At 43.1% G+C, this 15,291-nt stretch overlaps 1 protein-coding gene across 4 annotated transcripts in view; it reads right to left on the bottom strand.

Annotated features, from left to right (window-relative positions):
* The window catches only part of XRCC4 (X-ray repair cross complementing 4), a 717,473-nt gene that overhangs the window by 50,371 nt on the left and 651,811 nt on the right, over positions 1-15,291 (bottom strand). Inside the window, exon 8 of one of the 4 annotated variants that reach the window (XM_063963946.1) lies at positions 4,069-4,405. The exons of 2 other annotated variants lie outside the window; for them this stretch is intronic. In XM_063963946.1, coding sequence (XP_063820016.1) covers positions 4,303-4,405 — 103 coding nt within the window. In that variant the 3' untranslated portion in view covers positions 4,069-4,302. Of the gene's footprint in view, positions 1-4,068; positions 4,406-15,291 lie in introns of those variants that run through there. One more of the 4 variants, XM_063963948.1, reaches the window with a different exon arrangement.

Here is a 15,291-nt window from a genome sequence, read left to right as displayed (position 1 = left end):
CCATTTTATACACTAAGTGATTCATCACTTACATGTTCTGCAGTTCATGTTTTCTTGTTGTACTTATAATATGGAGCTAATGCATGGGCACCCCCATGTTGGATCTTGGCAGCTAACCGCATCCTCTACAGTTAGAATGCTGACTCTGGCAGCCAATCTGTAAAATGCAGCTCCTATTTAAACCCTTCCTGTTCACCAGCATACTGCCAGGTCAACAAGTCACATTGCTGAAATCCTGGATTATGTTTACCAGTAAGTCTCTAGTGTGATTACAGTGTTCAGCATTGCTGGCTTTTTTCACTGCAAATATCAGCACTGATGAACTTTCCAAGCTACAGATTATTCCTGTGATTCCTGTGCCTCTATTCAGCTAAAGCCTCAAAGTTCCTAGCTATACAGATGGGGCCACTCCATCTGTGACTAGTGCGCCTATCGCCGAGAGCGCCGCCATCTGCATGGGAACACGTGCCCGTGAAGGAGACGCGCCCCATACACTTGAATAGACAGCGTCTCCGTCCGCACGCCTGGACTGAGATGCTCTGAATGGGATCGTCTAGTCATGCCAGGAGTGCCCGTTTGCGATGGAGCCACCTCAGATGAGCACGGCTCCATCTGTAGTTATTACATGTGTATTAAGCTCATTACAGCCTCCGGCTGCACTTCACTGATTGCAAGACTCTCCAGTGTTCTCAAGTTATCAGCTCTGCTGGAATCCTGAATTCTACAGACTTGTTTATATGCCTGCATCTTACTGCTGTTGTGAGTTTCTATGCTAATTGAGCTTTTCACCTGTGGAGCTTTAACCAATCTAACACCGGTGAGGTCATGCCTGCTGCTTACAAGTCCTACAGAGTTCTGTTTTGCAGTACTTGTATTTTACTCTCCGGAATAGTGCATCTGTTTTTTTGCAGATTACTTGGATCTGTGTGTACAGTTACCCTCTGATATTCCTGCAAGCAAGTTATCTATCTGCTTTGTGTGCACGTTTCAGCCTACTACTGAATGCTCAGTCAACTGTGTCAGTCACTGTTGCAAGCACAGTATTCTCTTGATGTCTCCAGCATTCCCCTGATGTGCACATATAATAGTGTGTTCATTTCCTCAGCTTCATACAAAGGTATAAGCACTATACTGTATATACAGAAGTAGTCTTCTAGTGTCCTGAGGCTCTAAGCTTATTGGTCCTAGCCTGGCTCCCAGAATTACTGGTCCTAATCCAGTGTCTACAGGTTGCAATCCGGCCTCCTGTACCACTGCTTTCAGGGGGTCATTCCAAGTTGATCACACGTAGCAACTTTTTGCTGCCTGTGCGATCAACTAGACGCCGCCTATGGGGGAGTGTTTTTTTGCATAGCAAGGCTGTGATCGCTTGTGCAGCCCTGCTATGCAAAAAAAGTTTTGTGTAAAACAAGACCAGGGTAAGACTTACTTACCTTGTGCAATGAATCCAGCATTGCAGGTCCCGGAATTGACGTCAGACATCCGCCCTCCGAAACTCCTCGACACGCCTGCGTTCGGATCTTCATGCCAAGAAAACGGTGAGTTGACGACCCGGAATGCCTTCCACCTGTCAATCTTCTTGCGGTCGTCGCTGCGACCGTTTTCTTTGCTAGCGGCGTCGCTGCCAGGCGACGAAGCACCTGCGCAGTTCCAACCCGATCGCGCGGCTGCGACAAAGCACAGCGTGTGATCAGGTTTGGTATTCAGTGCCAGTGCAACTGGTTCCAGGCCGGTGTCCAGCACCAACGGTTCCAGTCTGGTGTCCAGTTCAAGTACCACTAGTCTCAACCCAGTGTCCAGCAGCACTTGTACCAGCCCGGTGTTCAGTCTCCATGCCAGAGTCTTCTCAGCAAGTAGCAGTACTAGAGTATTTAGCAATTCTCATCACTGCTTCATCTTTAAAGCCCAGTGGTCCCAGTTCCTGTGCCCACAGACAAATGGATATTCTGACAGATCCTCACAGTAATAATACAAGAAAAATTTCAACTATAATTTAATAGAAGCAGGAACAATTAAAATTAAGCTTTCAACTGATCAATTATTTGGCCGAATGTAGAGCAGTGTATAGGCAGAACGTTTTGGTCAGACAGTCTTAAAACAGTCAGAAACACTTGGTTTCGATTATTGAATCACTTAGACTTGCCAAAAGGTCCCAATATCAGGCCTGATTAATGTATGTAAGTAAAGTAACAAAAGGAAGTAACTAGTGTATGGAGAGATGGTTTTGTAACTTTTTCCAGCCTGATGAGCATTAACAACTCTTCTTCTGCGGTCCTCAGACATCTCCTTTGTTTGTGGCATGATACACTTCTACAAACATGTGTTGTGTACATCAGACTTTGATATATCCCTGTTCTTTTAAAAACAACTGACAGGTTGTCCACTCACACGATTGTCATCCCATTGATTGAAAATACTGGACTCTAATTTCAACTTCAAAATATCTGCTAAGCCTAAAGGTTCACATACTTTTGCCACTCACAGATATGTGATACAGTCCGCAACTGTACTCCCTATTTACCCATGACGGTGTACCAGCTTCAAGCTCTATAAAGGTTGTGAAGTTTGCCAAAGACATTGCAGTTAGATTAATTAGTGATGATAATAAGACTATTTATAGGAATGAAATGACTAGGCTGGTTGTCTGCAGTAAGGCAAACCATTTATTTTTAAAAGAAGGGAAAACTAAAGAACTGGGGATTGATTTTAGAAGCGGATGCAGGTTGCCAAAACTATAGGTATATATAAATGGTCAATATGTTGAGGTTATAAAGTAATTTAAATTTCTAGGGACTCAGGTTTCATTGAGTTTAACATCGTCTGCAAATACGATGTTGCTGACCAAAGAGGCCCAACAACATTGTTCTATTTGAGGCCCCTGAGGTGGCATTTGTAAGCAAAGCAACTTTATTAATTTTTTATAGATGCTCAATAGAGAGCATTTTGACCCAGCAGCACTTGTACCATCCTGGTGTTCAGTCTCCATGCCAGAGTCTTCTCAACAAGTAGCAGTATTAGAGTATTTAGCAATTCTCATTACTGCTTCATCTATAAAGTGCAGTGGTCCCAGATCCTGTGCCCACAGACAAATGGATATTCTGACAGATCCTCACAGTATGGATCCTGACACCCTATCACTCTTTCAACAAATAATACAAGAAAACATTAATTTTTTGGGGAATTTCCCAAGTATTTGAAATTTCAACTATAATTTATTAGAAGCAGGAACAATAAAAATTAAGCTTTTAGCTGATCAATTATTTGGCTGAATGTAGTGCAGTATATAGGCAGAACGTATTGGTCAGATACCTATAAAACAGTCTTAAAACAGTCAGAAACACTCGGCTTCGATTATTGATTCACTCAGACTTGCCAAAAGGTCCCAATATCAGACCTGATTAATGTATGTAAGTAAAGTAAAAAAAGAAAGTAGCTAGTGTATGGAACAAACCATGTTGCCAAGCAAGGGGAGCGAATACATTTATATTTTTTCTGTGCAGAGTAAATACTGTCTGCTTCTGCATGTAACCAACAAATGTTAGCTTAATATATACACTGCAATTTAGACTTCAGTTTGAACATACCCCAGCCAAATCTAAATCTCTCTGCACGTTACATCTGCCCCACCTGCAGTGCAACATGGTTTTGTCCAGTTGCTTGCTTTACTTACAAACATGAATCAGTCCCATCATGTAGTGTGTGGGCATTCTCACTAATCTGATCATATTTCCTATGGTTTATCCTAATTACCTCATCCTCCTTGTGGGCGGACATATTCAGATTTAGTGCGGTGTTGCTATCTATGCTTGAGTCCAGATGGTTAAATTAAATTTACTGAGGTACTAAGTAAGTCACCTGTGGATAGCCTTAAAACCTGGACTGTAATGGCGGAGTTTAGAAAACTCTGGTTTAGTGTGTAGTGCCGAAATTGGGACCTTCAACTGGCAGAAAAATTGTGTCCTTTGCTGATTCGATTAAAAAAAACAAAAACGCATAGTGTGGTGCTAGTTTAAGAGACGGAATTTGGTACAGTATACTATGTACACAGCATGGAACATATCTAAAGCATTGTATCTAATTCACCACCTAAATTTAGTCACCTGGCCCCTGTGCTAGATTACTACTGATTTCTTCCAACACTAAACTTTGGACTATGAACTGAGGATTATAACCTGTAACATGGGTCGTTCAAAGTCTTCTTCACATCATTCTTCTGTGGCCTCATTTAGTCTGCAATAAAGCTCTTCCTAGTTCAACAGCATATATGATCTTTAATGGCCCTTACAGCTGAATGTATAGTACTTAATCAATGACTGCAGTAAATGCTAAACTCCTGTTTCTCTTTAGCTTTGGACAAAGATGTTCTTTGCTCCCTCTCCAAACCTTTGTTTTCCTTCTGTGCTCCCTACAATATACAACACAATGAATTGTTTTTTTTTAAGTTTTCAAATATTATTTAATAACAAACTATTTAATTACATTTTTTTAATAGAACTTAAAATGCATAAGTCATGTTTGCAATTATCACACACTAGTTACCAGCCCGTCTAAATGACGGAACTGCTGGGAGCTGGGGCTATCTCATGCTGAGGTGTGTAGGTGTGCGTGTGCGCGCGCCCGAACGGAACAACACTAGAATTGCTCCACCGGGCACCATCTAGTGACCGCCGGCACACCATAAAGGTGAGGAGCAGCGCTAGCCTTATAATTATATAGGATATCATACAATGTTTAAAATGCTCATTGAATTGAAGTTAAACGTAATAGTACAGAAACTCACATGACCATAGGAAAATGGTAGATGGCTTCACCCTAAAACAGGGGTGGGGAACCTCCAGCCCGTGGGCCTTATACAGCCCGGAGAAGCATTTTGTCCGGCCCGGGGCCCTGCCAAGACGGCTACAGAGTGTAGAGCCGTCCGCTGCGCACGGCATCATGGGAGATGTAGTTTTCTCACACTGTGCATTGTGTACAGTGTAAGAAAACGACATCTCCCATGATACAGTGCGTAGAAGGCTGCGGGCGGTGATGTGAGGCAGCTTTGAAGAGAGATCTCAATGGAGGTCTGCTCTGCTGGCTACAGGCAGGAGTAATGGCTGTGCTGCAGTGAGGAGCGGACCCAGGACCTGGACCAATGGTGTGCACACAATGGTGTGCAGGGACTTGTCCTGCAGTGGTGGTGAGTGCCTAGCTGGCACTATACCGGGGCATTATATGTAACTGGCATTATGCGTAACTGGCGCTATACTGGGGTATTATGTGTAACTGGCATTACCTGGGGTAGTATGTGTGAGCAGCTATTACTGTGCCCATTATGTTTAAGGAGCACTAATGTGACCATTATGTGTAAGGCCACACCCACTTTCCTAGGAGAGCACGCGCATTGGGGGAGGGGGCTTAAAAAATGGCCCGCTAATGATGTTGAAAAAAATCCAAATGGCCCCTAGCAAAAAAAAGGTTCCCCTTCCCTTGCCCTAAAAGGTCTTTTTCTCAAGTGTATTAAAAGCCATACGTGTAATAATCAAATTAAGTATAGAAACACTTGAACTAGCCACTACTTCTATGCAAACACTAGTTTTCTAATTAGCATAAGCATGTTTGTGATATATAATGTTCTACAGAACTACAAATTTGCCTTCTTATTAACATTCCTTTGGTTGACACCTTAAACACAACATAATTTAAGTTAGGAACTAATTACAGTGTTGCAGGAATTCTTCCTAAGTGCAGGAATTTCACCCAAATGCATTTTGTGTCATTCTGTTTTCTCTGGGCCAATTGGATCAGTCCCAAAACACATGTTACTACATGTCACAAACACACACACACAAAATCTCACTTTCATCTGGTGTTTGTTAACAATGAAAACATGTCATTAAGTTAATTTTCTGTGACTGATATCCATTATTGACCTGGTCCGTGGGAAAATTCTCATTGTTTATTGAAATATACATCAAACTCTTATGCAACTTGATGCTTTCAATTATTTAATTGAATTAAAAAAAATAATGAAAAGAAAAAAAAAAGATGTGGACATTAGATTTTCTGACAGAAACTGGTAAACTGCAACCACAAACTTTTGCATGATATGACGTGTTCAAAGCCGATAAAAGAAATATGTTGATGCAAATGAGACAGCCTTCTATTACAGAGTGTCAGAGGGTAGTTCTGTCTACTGTAATAGTAAAGTCAAATCTTGTACCAGATTAGGGGGAGATGTACGAAGACTGAAAAAAGATAAATTTCACAGTGATAAAGTGCCAGCCAATCAGCTCCTAACTGCCATGTCACAGGCTGGGTTTGAAAAATGGCAGTTAGTAGCCAATTGGCTGGTACTTTAGCACCGTAATATTTATCACTCTTTAAGGCTTAGTACATCTGGCACTATATGATGACCAAGTACAGTACCTTGGGCAAGGTTGGACCTGTGTCAATGATCAGATGAAACCTTAGTGTCACAAAACAGGCTGTTAAACCTAATTATCCTAGCCACAGTTTGTCTAAGGACAGCTGAGCTATTCCAGCCTCTCTCTCTCTCTATGCTAGGCATCTGCTTATTACAGATTTAGCTGTGCTATAATCAGTGACTTCTTATGCATGTGAATGGTAGACTTTGACACCATACCAGCGTATACAGCCCATGAGTAAACCTCTGGAAAAATGGCAAGGCACCATTTTCGCAGTGATTTCTCTATTGTGCATGCCCATATCATCGGGAAAATAGTGTATGCCCCATTTTCCTGGAGGTTTCTTCTAAAGTGGTTGCAACCAGGGCTGCCATCATAAATTGTGGGGCCCGGGACTGACAAAATAGACCGGGCACCCCTAAAAGAAAAAAAGATTCTGCCACAATGCTCCACCCCTATATGATGTCACACATCATGACATTACATATAGGTGGATCTGCAGGAACGATTCAAAAAGAACTTCTTTTACGAAGTCCTCCCTGTGCATCGGCCTGCATTTAGGGTTGCTATCAGGTTATCAGTGCCCGGAGCAAAGGACAAGTACAGTTGTGTATCATCTGCATAGCAGTGGTAGACCACGCCATGGTGCCTGATTATTTCACCCAGCGGGAGCATGTATACTGCAAAAAGCATGGGGGATAGTATAGAACTTTTTGGGACACCACATAGCAATGGCACTGATGGTGATGAGTATACTCCAGACAATACGCTCTGTGAACTGCCTGTGAGAAATGGTTTGAACCAGCTTAGGACTGTGCCATCCAGTCTACAAAAATGTATCAGTCGCTCAATCAGAAGACCATGGTCCACGGTATCAAATGCTGCAGAGAGATCCAGAAGGATTAAAATTAAATAGTCACCTCTGTCTCTTGCCATCATAATATCATTTAACACACACACCAGGGCTGTTTCAGTGCTGTCTTCTCCTGAATCCTGATTGGAATGGATCATAAATATCATGGATTGTCAGGCAGGTTTCCAGCTGATTTGCAACCACTTTCTCAATAACCTTTCCTAGAAAAGGTCTGTAGTTGGTCATGCATTCGAATCTAACTTAGGTTTTTTAAGAAGAGGTCTAACAATTGCTTCCTTTAGGGGTCCAGGAAAAAATCCTGTGTTCAAACAGCATTGAACAATTTTTGCAAAGACAGGACCAATTAAATCCATACAACCTATTAGAAGCTTGGTTGAGGCAGGGTCCAGATCACAGGTGGTGGGACGCAAAATCCGAGCAATTTCAGCAATGTCCTTTACATCCACTGGGTCAAAGCTGGTCCATGAAGGCAGGTGGCTTATATTGGCAGGCTTTGTAGTTTGGCTCTCCTTTGATGGCACTGTGGAGATTCCAGCTCGGCTGGTGGATAATTTATCTGCAAAGAAGTTTGCAAACTCGTTTCATCTTGCCTGAGAGTGGGTTTCATCATTCTGCAGGCATGCTGGCTTGCAAAGCATCTCCACTGTACAGAAAAGTTGAGCTGGCCTATTGTTTGCTGCCATGATCTCATTTGACAGAAACTGTGATTTCTTACGGGTGATTGTCGACTGATCTTCTTCATTATGCTTTATTAGTTTTATTTGTCATCCACTAGGTTAGTCTTCCTCCATTGTCTTTCCAGTCTACGCCCCCTTTTCTTGAGCTCACTAACACTGTTGTCGAACCAGGGAGCTTGATGTTGTGCTGTACGAGGTCTTATGTGCACAGGGGCGATAATATCAATTGCAGCCATAACATCCCTATTATAATAACGGACTAGAGAACAGGGAGCTTCACAGGCACCCAGTATAGCAGAGAGATCCAGATTTGCTGCAAGAGATAGGGGAGTCATACCCCTCCTTGGACGATACCTGGTCAACTCCACGGGCAAAGATCCGATTTGAGGGGTTGCAACTGAGAACAAAAGGGAGTGGTGGTCTGACCAGATGACTGGGTTTATTTTAGGTCAGTGACTTCTAATCCAATCTGAAAGACAAGATCAAGAGTGTGACCACTTTTATGTGTGGCAGAAGGAATGACCTGTGTGAAGCCCAGACCACTCATTGTGCACAGGTCTTGGCCAAGGCGTGAGAGCTCATCATCCACCCATGCACTGAAATCCCAGAGGATGAGCCATCTTTGATGACCAGGCCAGCAACAGTGTCTGCAATTTCTTGTAGAAATATCTTTCCATCTCCAGGGGGCCGGTAAATGAGAAGTACTCTGAAACCTAATCCTGTTGAACTCCGGGCAGCAATGCGCTTGAATGAGCGAGTCATTTCAATAGGCTGGACCCTAAATTTAAGTTCTTTTTGAAGCATATAGCCACCCCGCCACCCCTGCGGTCCAGTCTTGGGTTGTGGATGACTGAGTAGTTTGTTGGGACCGCAGCCTCCAATATAGGTGCTGCATTTTCATCTAGCCAGGTCTCTAATACAGGCTAGATCTGCAGATTCAATAAGGTCACAATTGTTGCAGTTCTGTTTCTTATAGATTTGGCATTACAAAGGACTGACCTGATTGGGCATACCAGTGTGCCTTCAGTTTTCTTTACGTTAAGTTCAGGAGCTCTGGATATGGGAGTCACAAAGCGAGAATTGACAGCTCTGTTCTTCCAAGCACAGAGCCATCTTTTGGGTATCACTTCTATTTGATTGTTCTTTGGAGCTGGGGGTGAGCAGGTGGGCAAAGGATTTAGGTGGCTTCCCACGATTGTGCCTGTTTTTTTTAAATGCCAAGGGACTGGAGAATAGAAGCCTGTGATGGCGTAATAGGAGCTGCAGTACGTGGTGGGCGGAGTGAAAGAAAGAAGCTGGAGGAATATGTATACATTAGGTCATCAATGACAGATTACTATAAGTATGAGCTGCATATGATGATGAGAGGGAGAGAAAGCTGTATATACTGTATATATTTTTTTTAGCCCCCAATTCGGTATGTGATTCAAAAATTATAATGGGTTCATGAACAGAGTTATTGCTATAACCTATTGCTGCTCTTTAATCCAACGGGTATATTTGAAACAAGTGATAAATAAAATAACTTTGCTTTTTCTGTTGCTGCTTTAGTCAATTATTCCAGGACAAAGCAGGCTTGTGGAAAGGTGTTAGAATCCAATTCATATTGTGTAGGTGTGGAAAATCTCAGTGTGAGAGGCATTTGAAGTCGTTTTCTTGGGGGGGAAGTGATAACATGTATCCTGGGGAAGTGGCTGGGGTCCTGCGATTTGAAATGTACAGTGACCCTTCAGCAATTTAGAGCCTGAATATACTGTATATTATTTGATTAATGCAAGAAGTCAGAGTTATTTGTTGCTCAGAGAACAGAGGTGAATGATGTCTTAGTGAGGAGCTGGATGGAGCCAAAGATAGGTTGTAGTCCACAGTACCTTGTCTGGGATGTCCAATGCAGAGTACAGTAGCTGCCAAACTGAAGGATTTCTCAGTGGAGAGATGCAGAGGTTTCAATCCAGTGTGTATCTCAGCGCAGGAATGCAATCCGTTGGTTTTGATGAGATGTCCGCATACAGTAGTACAAGTTAAAGGTAAGTCCTTGGATATTTATGATGATTCATAGCCCAGTTGTGGTGAATTTAAGCTGTTTTATGGAGATAATCAGGAGCATGCAAAATGCGAGGCAGCCATTTTGGGTGCCAGCAGCAAGAAACAAAACAAAAACAAATTATCGCCAATATCCATTTACCTACAGTACCACACTTTGATGGAGATGTATTAAACCTTGGAGAGAGATAAAGTACCAACCAATCAGTTTATATCCAATGGCAGCTTCAGAGGGGGGCTGCAGCGCAGTCCAAAGTTCAAATAGGGGAGCCACACCACCTGCTAGTAAGTTTGGGATGACAGATGGTGTGGCTGCCCTATTTGAAATTTGTACTGCTTATAACTGTCATTCTAAAAGATCTGATACATTACCCCCAAAGGGGATATTATTATTCATGATGTAATTAGCTTATGACCATTATCGTGTTTATGTTGTCAAAGTCGAAAATAGTATAGGCACACTCATCACGTACAAACACCACACAGATGGCCTCCGTGTGGGTGCTTGTTCTGCCGCGTGTACACATACTCGCAAGCTACGTATAATCGCTCACGCGGTCTTGCGTGTTAGCACGTAGTATAAGTAAATACGGTAACATACGCATTCGCACAGAAAAGCCACAAAAGCCATATTCAATATTTTATTCATATAGTGCATAACTCACACACAGTCTGTACATCCTTCAATAGCAAGTCACTGTGCACACACAAACTAATCAAACCACTCATACGCATAGAAAGGCGATTCACAAACAGTGTCTTGACTGTATCAGACTGTATTGTTTACACAAAGCTTTGTAATCATGGAACATGGACCCTGACTCTATGGGAAAGGTAAATACCATTGTTTGCCCTCCATTGTTCTAGAGTTGTCCAGTATCTGTTGAAGACAGCAGATATTGGACTGTCATTGTTTTACTAGAAGCCATGACAAACAAGAAGACAATATCCTACACAAAACACAAGCCAGAAACCTTGCTTGTACAATAACTTGAAAAAACTCGACTACCAACTTACAGAAGCATATACCAGACATATATATATATCAGAGGTATAAGATTTATAGTCTAAACTCATGATAATATATGTATACTTCATAACTAATTGTAGGAATATATGTATATATATATGTTTGTATATATACAGTATATGTATATATCTTGAGGATGGAAATGGATAATCATATCATGTGTGGGATCATATTGTTCAGGGGGTATGAGGATATTGTCGCATATTGCAGCAATAAGTTATTAGTAATACCAGATTTATGTATGATTAATGTGGTGGGTTTAACTGGTCATGGGGCGGGAACACAGATGTAAACAACAGTAATCACATCTCAAGACTTAGCCATCGCCCACCGCTTGAGCTGACCAATGATCCCCAGTGCACAGGATATGTACCACCCCCGAACCAATGGAAGAAGAGCATACAGTTTCTATTGTTTCATGCTTTGGAATATTGTATAAAAGCCAAGCCTCCTCGCTGGTCAGTCACATTCTCTGAAGGTCATCTATCTTGACTGACTGAGGACCGGGACCGAGTGGCGCTGGCGAAACAAACGTATGTATCATTGATTGTAGCCTGTATCTCTTATGTAATTGTATTATTGTTGTAACCCCCTGTTTAGTAAATAACTGTTCGTGGGTCGGATCCCAACATTTTTAATACAATTGGTGTTGTGTTCCTTTCCTGCTAGGGGTTATAAAGTGTATTCCGCCTCACGTGTAGCTACTCCGTGCTTACAGCGTGACGGCGTGCTTACGCAATGTGTACGCATCTGTTAGGGGTTACACACACACGCTTAGCGGTCGCAGCGGCCTGCACAAATATAAGTTAAAGGTATTGCTTTTTCTTCCTGTAAGTTAATCAGCATTAACAATGTACAGTCAATGGACGATTGCAATAATAGAGTCCCATGAAAAACATACTGTATGCCTGAATATTTATTGCTCCTATCTGTCCAAAGCAGTGACACACGTGTGATAAAACTAGACCCACATCCACATTTGAAGACTTAGCCGAACAGCTGGACTTCATTGTGTGTCTCTGATGCTGTTACACAATACACATGTCTGCACAGAGTGCATCTGCTTTTCCAAAGAGAAAGCTCTGTTGTACTGTGTTAAAAACAATAAAATATAGATTAGTAAAATCCTTTAATGGTCATCTAAAGTCGCTTTTGATGCAGTAACTGACATTTCAAAAGCATACTGTATATTATGGACTGCACAAGAAGGCAGTTATATAAAAGTTATAATTTAAATTAAAGAAAGAAAATCACTAAGAAAAATTTACTTGCCAAGTTTTTTTATTATCCCCTTTGAGAGAAGCCTGGAGGAGACATGCAACTGAGTACAGATGGGGATGGTAGTGGGCACCTCTTATCATTAAGCCCTACCCTCTTGTTGTATAATGCATTGAATCATTTGTCTATGAAGGAGGGCTTAGGCCTGCATTACTGTACGCGATTCTCATGGAACCATGGGGCAGATGTATTAAGCCTAGAGAAGGGATAAAGTAGTGATCAAGCAGTGATAAGTGCAAGGTGATAACGCACCAGCCAGTCAGCTCCTGTCGTTTTTCAAATCCTTAATGATTGGCTGGTGCGTTGTCACCTTGCGCTTATCACTGCTTGATCACTTTTTATCCCTTCTCCAAGTTAATACATCTGCCCCCATGTCTTAGTGGCCCCTAATTGTGCAGCATTTTACTCCCCATCCTGCCCATTGCTGTAGGAAGTGGGCAGTATGTAGGAGGACCACCCAGACTACTTTGGGATCAGAAGACTCAGCTGATATTTGTCAGCTTCTCGGATATCTTGTGAGAGTAAGTATAATGAGCATCAAAAACAAGGGTTTTCCCAAAAAGGGGCAGGGAAATAGGAGGATTTACCTCTTTGTGGGGTCACTCTTTTGTACTAAATTAAAACTTAGCTTTTAATTGGTATATATTAAAAAGGAGATTTATGGTAGACTTACCATTGTTAAATCTATTTCTACGAGGTACACTGGATTCCACAGGAAATAACATCGGGGTGTAGAGTTGGATCTTGATCCGAGGCACCAACAGGCTAAAGCTTTCACTGTTCCCATGATGCACTGCACCGCCTTCACTATAGCCCTGCCTCCAGACACTGGAGCTCAGTTTTGTTAACCAGTCCAATGCAGTAGCAGGTAAGAGAAACGATAGATGTTAGTCACATAGAACCACATTCTCATGACAGGAGAAGGGACTAGCGGCTAATGCCATACAAACCCAAAGAAGCTAAGTGCGACAGGGTGGGCGCCCTGTGAAATCCAGTGTACCTCGCAGAAAGAGATTTAACAATAGTAAGTCTACCATAAATCTCCTTTTCTGCAGTGGGGTACACTGGTATTCCACAGGGAATAACATCGGGGATGTCTTAAAGCAGTTCCTCATGGGAGGGGACGCACTGTAGCGGGCACAAGAACCCGGCATCCAAAGGAAGCATCCTGGGAGGCAGAAGTATTAAAGGCAGAGAACCTGAAAAACATGTTCATTGAGGACCACGTAGCCGCCTTGCACAACTGTTCTGCGGACACGCCACGGCAGGCCGCCCAAGAAGGTCCAACACACTGAGTAGAATGGGCTTTGATAGCAGCAGGAGCTGGGAGCCCAGCCTGCGCATAGGCTTGTGCAATCACCATTCTAATTCATCTGGCCAAGGTTTGCTTATTCATAGGCCAGCCGTTTGTGAAAACCAAAAGTACAAAAAGGGAATCTGATCTCCTGATAGAAGCAGTCCTTTCCACGTAAATACGGAGAGCCTGTACTACATCCAAAGATCGTTTTTTGGAGGACAAACCAGAAGAGATGAAGGCTGGAACCACAATCTAGCGGTTCAGTTGAAAAGATAACACCACCTTAGGCAAATAACCTGGGCAAGTTAGAAGAACTGCCTGGTCACGGTGAAAAATCAGAAAGGGTGGACGACAGGACAAAGCGCCTAGGTCTGACACCCTCCTTGCAGAGGCAATAGCCAGTAGGAACAGGACCTTGTTCGTGAGCCATTTAAGGTCCACTGACTCAAGAGGTTCAAATGGAGACTCTTGTAGGGCATTCAGAACAGACAGATCCCATGGAGCCACAGGAGGGACATAGGAAGGCTGAATCCATAAAACACCCTGAGTGAAAGTGTGAACTTCAGGAAGAGACGCAATTTTCTCTGAAACCACACAGACAAGGCAGATATATGGATCGTGAGGGAGGCCAGACGAATGCCCAAGTCTAGGCCTTGTTGTAGAAAAGCCAAAAGCCTGGAAGTTCTGAAAGTATATGCATCATAATTCTTAGCAGCACACAAGGTGAAGTAAGAATTCCAGACCCTGTAATAAATCTGAGCCTAAGCTGGTTTATGGGCTTTCAACATAGTTTGAATGACCGCCTCAAAGAATCCTTTTTCTGTCAGGAGTGATGCTTCAAGAGCCATGTCATCAAAGCCAGTCTGGCCAGATCCAGGTAGACACAAGGGCCCTGAACGAGGAGGTCTGGGTGTTGAGGAAGTAGAAGAGGACGCTCTATCGAGATGCCTGGTAGGTCTGAGAACCAATGCCGTCTGGGCCACGCTAGAGTGACTAGAAGTCGTATTCCTCCTTCTTGCTTGAACTTCCGTATTACCCTGGGCAGGAGTGACACTGGAGGGAACACGTATGGCAGCCGAAAGTTCCATGGAATTGCCAGTGCGTTCACGAATGCTGCTTGAGGATCCAATGTCCTTGCTCCGAAGACCGGAACCTTGTGATTGTGTCGAGACGCCATCAGGTCTACATCTGGTAGGCCCCACTTGTCCACTAGGAGTTGAAAGACTTCTGGATGAAGACTCCACTCTGCACGTCCTGATGACGGAGGAAGACCGCTTCCCAGTTGAGGACTCCCGGAATGAACACTGCGAGAGAGAACTGCAGCTCCAGGGAGGGAACACCAGCAGTAGATGGCGCCCGGAGCTGGGGGAGGTGCTACAGGTCAGCGCCTCTGCTGGACTTCACCACCGGATACTGTGGAGCCTACTATAAATGGATTTTAGTAAATCCGACCTGTGCTCCTTGCCCTGGTGGATATAGTGGGGTTCCTGTGCAACACAGGGGTATATTTACTAAGCTCCCGATTTTGACCGAGATGCCGTTTTTTCTTCAAAGTGTCATGTCGGGAATTTACTAAGCAAAAATCTCGGCAGTGATGAGGGCATTCGTAATATTTTGGAAGTCCTAGGAAAAAATCACGAATCAATACACCATCGGTCAAATACGCCTGCAGTTTGGTAGAAATC

Source organism: Pseudophryne corroboree, chromosome 1 (genome assembly GCF_028390025.1).
Source record: "Pseudophryne corroboree isolate aPseCor3 chromosome 1, aPseCor3.hap2, whole genome shotgun sequence".
Classification (NCBI taxonomy): domain Eukaryota; kingdom Metazoa; phylum Chordata; class Amphibia; order Anura; family Myobatrachidae; genus Pseudophryne; species Pseudophryne corroboree.
This window is presented reverse-complemented; position numbering and strand designations above follow the sequence as displayed.